Consider the following 6,465-nt stretch of genomic DNA (forward strand, 5'->3'; position numbering starts at 1 on the left):
AGGCATAGAAACATAGCAGGTAGTCACAAATGCTGGAGAAACTCAGTGGGTAAGGTAGCATCTATGGAGCGAAGGAAATAGGCAACGTTTCGGGTCGAAATCCTTCTTCAGTCCCCTCACCCATTGAGTTTTTCCAGCATTTTTGTCTACCTTCGATTTTCCAGCATCTGCAGTTCCTTCTTAAACATAGAAACATAGCATGTTGGCCTTCATAACAAGAGGAGTTGAGTATAGAAGCAAAGAGGTCCTTCTGCAGTTTTGTGTGCAGTTTTGGTCCCCTAATTTGAGGAAGGACATCCTTGCTATTACTAAGGGAATGCAGCGTAGGTTTACAAGGTTAATTCCCAGAATGGCGGGGCTATCATATGTGAGAGAATGGAGGGGCTGGGCTTGTATACTCTGGAGTTTAGAAGGATAAGAGGGGATCATTGAAATTAAGGATTTGGACACGCTAGAGGCATGAAACATGTTCCTGATGTTGGGGGAGTCCAGAACCTGGGGTCTCAGTTTAAGAATAAGGGGCAAGCCATTTAGAATGGAGATGAGGAAACACTTTTTCACACAGAGTTGTAAGTCCACAGAATTCTCTGCCTCAGATGGCGGTGGAGGCCGGTTCTCTGGATACTTTCAAGAGAGAGCTAGATAGGGCTCTTAAAGATATGGGATATGGGGACAAGGCAGGAACAGGGTACTGATTGTGGATGATCAGCCATGATCACATTGAATGGCGGTGCTGGCTCGAAGGGCCGAATGGCCTACTCCAGCACCTATTGTCTAAAATACTGTAGGTCGAAAGGAACTGCAGATGCTGGTTTAAATTGAAGATGGACACAAAATACCGGAGTAGCTCAGCGGGACAGGCAGCATCTCTGGAGAGGAGGAATGGGTGACATAGAAACATAGAAATTAGGTGCAGGAGTAGGCCATTCGGCCCTTCGAGCCTGCACCGCCATTCAATATGATCATGGCTGATCATCCAACTCAGTATCCCGTACCTGCCTTCTCTCCATACCCCCTGATCCCCTTAGCCACAAGGGCCACATCTAACTCCCTCTTAAATATAGCCCAATGAACTGGCCTCAACTACCCTCTGTGGCAGAGAGTTCCAGAGATTCACCACTCTCTGTGTGAAAAAAGTTCTTCTCATCTCGGTTTTAAAGGATTTCCCCCTTATCCCTTAAGCTGTGACCCCTTGTCCTGGACTTCCCCAACATCGGGAACAATCTTCCTGCATCTAGACGTTTCGGGTCGAGACCCTCCTTCAGAAAATAGGTGCAGGAGTAGAAGAGACTTGGGAGAGAAAGGCGAGCAAACTGAAAATGTTCAGCAAGTTACAATTGTGATATTGAAAACCTTCAGTCCTTACCCGATTTATGATTTTTACTCCTGAAATTCCAAGTTTTGATTAGAGATGTACTTTTGCCAACAGTATCCAGGGACTTCCTGTTGGCGGCTGTGGCCCCAGTTGCCCTGGGGGAGGCCGCAGGTCCAGTCACCCTGGGGGAATCGGCAGATCCATGCACCCTGGGGGAGGCTGCAGGCCCAGTCACCCTGGGGGAATCGGCAGGCCCAGTCTTCCTGGGGGAGGCATCTCGCAACAACTAAAATAGAAGTCACAATTCGTTGGAAATTATTTTCAATTGCAGCAACTTTTTTGTATTTAATGTACAGCACCAAACTCCCAACTCACAGGTCCCTAATCCTTGGTGATTAACAGAACAGAGAGGAGGGGAAAAAAACCCATCAACTCTGTTGCTGCCTCACAGCGCCAGAGACCCGGGTTCGATCCTGACTTCGGGTGCTGTCTGTACCAAAGATCCTATAGCGAGCAAGATGGTCCACTCGACGAAAAAGACGTAGTGCGGTCATGGGCAGCTTCATGGGTAATTTTCGGCCCCATTTCCATAACCGGCTTCCGTCTCCGCACCAAAGATCCCGTAGGATACGGAAGCCGGTTACGGAAACATCCTCGTAAAAATAAAAGTTAGTTGGTAAAAATCTTCTCCTCATTTTTAATTTATTAACACAAACTGTTCCCCCGCAACGTTGATTACACTGCGGGTCGGGTTACTGAAATGGATGAATAAAAGGCTCACTTTCTGCTCCGTTGCGTACTACACATCAGCCCATTGCATTTAGCAGGAGTGGTCCATCTTGCTCCGCTATAGGATCTTTGGTCTGTACAGAGTTTTACGTTCTCCCCGTGAGAGTCCTCCGGGCGCTCTGGTTTCCTCCCATATTCCAAAGACGTACGGGTTTGCAGGTTAATTGGCTTCGGTAAAAATTGTGCCTGGTGTGTATGATAGTGTTCGTGTACGGGATGATTGCTGGTCTGTGCGGACTCGGCAGGCCGAAGGGCCCGATTCCACGCTCTATCAGCAAAAGTCTAAATTCATTGCAATTTATTTTAAATTGAACATATTTCTCCAATTTATGTATAGCCTCAAACTCCCAAATATCTAAGGTTCCTAATCCTTGGCAATGGACAGAACAGAAGGGTGGGGGGGGGGGGGGGGAGAAAAATCACCAGCTCCTCTTTAGAATATAGCAAGCTTTTGCTTGAAAGGAAGATCCCAGTATTAATGAATGAATGAATGAATAATGGCCAAGTATTCGCATACAAGGGATTTGCCTTGGTGCTCCGCCCACAAGTAACAACGACATACAGTGACAGTCAGGAATGACACATAAAACATTAATAATAAAACATTATTGATTAAACATAGGTGACCACACAATTTCTTTGAACTACTCATGACCTGGTGGAGGAATTGGATGGGAGTCAGTAAATTAGATGGAGGCGCTAGCTTGGCGATCGCTTTGCCCAACACCTCCGCTCGGTTTTCAATAACCAACCTGATCTCCCGGTGGCTCAGCACTTCAACTCCCCCTCCCATTCCCAATCCGACCTTTCTGTCCTGGGCCTCCTCCATGGCCAGAGTGAGCACCACCGTAAATTGGAGGAGCAGCACCTCATATTTCGCTTGGGTAGTTTACACCCTAGCAATTGTCTAAATGCAAGTAGTCCAACAGACAAGCAAGTAACCAGAGATTTGGGGTAATATTATCCGTCTCACTTTTGTTTCTGAGGCTTTGGCTTTCAATTGCTCCTCAGCTCCGATGACGATTTTCCAAATCACAGTCTGGATTTCCTTCTCGGAGAAGCTCGTCTTGGAGTCTGTGCCTGTGGCAGCATCTTTTGAGACAAAGGTAAATGTGTCAGTGAAAACCTTTGCACTGAGTGGGCAAGTGCAAACCCACAACTGATGCAAGATCACAATACCACAGCAGGTCCTAAAGATCACAATATAGATCTACCACACAATTACCCACAACTGGCACCTTCCTTAATCCAGACAAAATTACGAGAGCATTGCGTGTGGCGCAAGCTTTTTGGACATACCTATGATGAGACCAAGAGCAGGCTCGGCGATTGTTTTACTGAACACCTCCACTCGGTCTGCATTAACCAACCTGATCTCCCGGTGGCTCAGCACTTCAACTCCCCCTCCCATTCCCAAACCGACCTTTCTGTTCTGTTCTGGCCTCCTCCATTGTCAAGAGTGAGGCCTGGCGCACAAATTGGAGGAACAGCACCTCATATTTCGCTTGGGTAGTTTACACCCCAGCGGTATGAACATTGACTTCTCTAACTTCAGATAGCTCTTGCTTTCTCTCTCCATCCCCTTCCCAGTTCTTCTCCCACTAGTCTTACTGTCTCAGACTACATTCTATCTTTGTCCCGCCACCTCCCTTGACATCCGTCTGAAGAAGGGTCTCGACCCGAAATGTCGCCCATTCCTACTCTCCAGAGAAGCTGCCTCGCCCGCTGAGTTACTCCAACATTTTGTGTTTACCTCTTTTGAGACATGGCTTCGTCCTTAAAGAGTTCATTGTATACTTCTTTGTTAATTGTTAATTCTTTATCTAGAGCTTTAGAGACATGAAAGGGATCTAATTAGTGTGTCAGAGGTGTATTGTTGGATCTTTATCATTGTTTAATTTATTAATTGAACAATTATTATACAGTGTCCTCCATAACATTTGCGATAAAGACCCATCATAAAGTCCCAGCACCTCCCGCTGCTGAAAGACTCATCCATGCCTTCATCTCCTCCCGACTGGACTACTGCAACTCACTTCTCCTTGGCATCAGCTCCACCTACATCAACCGACTCCAACTGGTCCAGAACGCAGCCGCCCGACTCATCACCCACACCAAATCCTGGCATCACATCACTCCAGTCCTCAAACAACTTCACTGGCTTCCCATCTCCCACCGGATCACCTACAAAATCCTGGTCCTCACCTACAAAGCCCTCCACCATCTGGCCCCCCCATATCTCACTGACCTCCTCTCCCCCTACCAACCCTCACGGTCCCTCAGATCCACATCAGCCAGTCTCCTCTCCATCCACAAATCCAACCTCCGCAGTTTTGGAGACAGAGCCTTCTCCAGGGCAGCTCCCAGGCTCTGGAACTCCCTCCCCCAACTGATCCGCAATTCCGTGTCCCTCACCATCTTCCAGTCCCGCCTCAAGACCCACCTATTCACCTCTGCCTATCCTTAGCCCCACGTCCCCCTCCCTTTTCATCTGTGCCTCATATTGTGATTTGAATTGAATTCTGTCTTTAATTTGTGTACTAGTCATGTCTCTACTATTTATTTCATTCCGCTTACATGTTTTTCCTCTACTTGCTAAAATTTTGTAAGGTGTCCTTGAGACTCTTGAAAGGCGCCCATAAATAAAATGTATTATTATTATTATCTTTCAACCTTTAATTTTTACGATACTGTTGCACCACATGAATCCAAGAAATCAATAAATGGAGACCAACTCGTTGAGAATTGGTCTGGTTCGTCTATTAGGAGGAGTCTCATTTCATTTATTATTATTATTATTATCATGTATTTATTTAGCTTTGTACTCCACAATTTGAGATTCTAAATTCTAAAGACACATCCTATCTGCTCAAGTTCTAACAAATGCCTCAATACTCATTCTACAGCAAGTCAATGATCCCAAACATACTGCTAAAGCAACAAAGGAGTTTTTCAAAACTAAAAAATTGTCAATTCTTGAGTGGCCATGTCAACCACCGGATCTGAACCCAATTGAGCATGCCTTTTATATGCTGAAGAGAAAACTGAGGGGGACTAGCTCCCAAAACAAGCATAAGCTAAAGATGGCTGCAATACAGGCCTGGCAGAGCATCACCAGAGAAGACACCCAGCAACACAGGCAGAGACGTATATATTTTTAATGCAAAGAGAGACATATTTTTGATTTAAAAGTTTCCAGGGTTGTTGGGAACACTTAATCAAATCAGTCTTGATCTTAATAGCTGGTTACACAAAAAAGCTGGAGAGAAACTCAGCGGGTGCAGCAGCATCTATGGAGCGAAGGAAATAGGCAACGTTTCGGGCCGAAACCCTTCTTCAGACTGATCGGGGGCGGGGGTGGGTGAGGACAAGAAAGGGAAAAGGAGGAGTAGCCAGAAGGCTGGGGGATGGGAGGAGACAGCAGGGGGGCTGAGGAAGGGGAGGAGACAGCAAGGACTAACAAAATTGGGAGAATTCGATGTTCATGCCCCCGGGGTGCAGATGTTGATCTTAATAGCTGTTCAGTATCTTAACGTAGCCTTTCACTGAATTTGTCAATGGAAAAATCTATGGGTTTGTGAATGGACAGAACTGCACTTTACTAGAATTCTAGGAGATTTGCTTTACCCGCATTACTTTCACTGTCCAGCTCGTTGTTGTAGGTGGCGTTTGCTGACCAAGACTCGCGCTCAGGCACGGGGCCACTGTCAGTGACACGCGGTGATTGCCGTGAAACGTCACCCTGAAATGGAACAAAGTATACTGGACAGTTACTTCAACATAATTGGACACTTTTTGTATTACAAATGTTAAGGGCCTGTCCCACTTGCGCGACCTTTACAGGCGTGATAGGTCGCAGAAATTTCCAACGTGTTGAAAAGTCAGCGGAGACCAGAAGGACGCGAGAGGTCCCCTATGGTTGCGAGAGGTCCCCTATGGTCATGAGAGGTCTCCAAAGAGTTGTAGTGTCTTTCTGGGAGCCGCTAAATTTCCAACATGTTGAAAATTTCGGCGACCCATCACGGGTGCCGGCAGTCGCCTGTAGATTCAGATTCAGATTCAATTCAATTTTAATTGTCATTGTCAGTGTACAGTACAGAGACAACGAAATGCATTTAGCATCTCCCTTGAAGAGCGACATAGCAAACGATTTAATATAAAAAAAAAAAAAAAAAAATAAAAATGCTATTAGAAAACTTGGGGGGGGGGGGGAGGGGGGGGGGGGCGGGGGGGGGGGGTGGGGGGGGGGGGGGGGGGGGGGGCGCGGGGGGGGGGGGGGGGGGGGGGGTGGGTGTGGGGGGGGGGGGGGGGGGTGATTGGCAGTCACCGAGGTACGTTGTTTAGTAGAGTGACAGCCGCCG

General features: G+C 47.0%; 1 protein-coding gene across 1 annotated transcript in view; it reads right to left on the bottom strand.

Moving 5' to 3' along the window:
- The window catches only part of LOC129693673 (uncharacterized), a 75,277-nt gene that overhangs the window by 47,188 nt on the left and 21,624 nt on the right, over positions 1 to 6,465 (bottom strand). The window contains exons 9-11 of the mRNA XM_055630456.1: positions 5,732 to 5,846; positions 3,078 to 3,196; positions 1,367 to 1,601 (exon numbers count right to left, since the gene is read on the bottom strand). Coding sequence (XP_055486431.1) covers positions 1,367 to 1,601; positions 3,078 to 3,196; positions 5,732 to 5,846 — 469 coding nt within the window. The remainder of the gene's footprint in view (positions 1 to 1,366; positions 1,602 to 3,077; positions 3,197 to 5,731; positions 5,847 to 6,465) is intronic.

This window comes from Leucoraja erinacea, unplaced genomic scaffold (assembly GCF_028641065.1).
Source record: "Leucoraja erinacea ecotype New England unplaced genomic scaffold, Leri_hhj_1 Leri_385S, whole genome shotgun sequence".
Lineage (NCBI taxonomy): Eukaryota > Metazoa > Chordata > Chondrichthyes > Rajiformes > Rajidae > Leucoraja > Leucoraja erinaceus.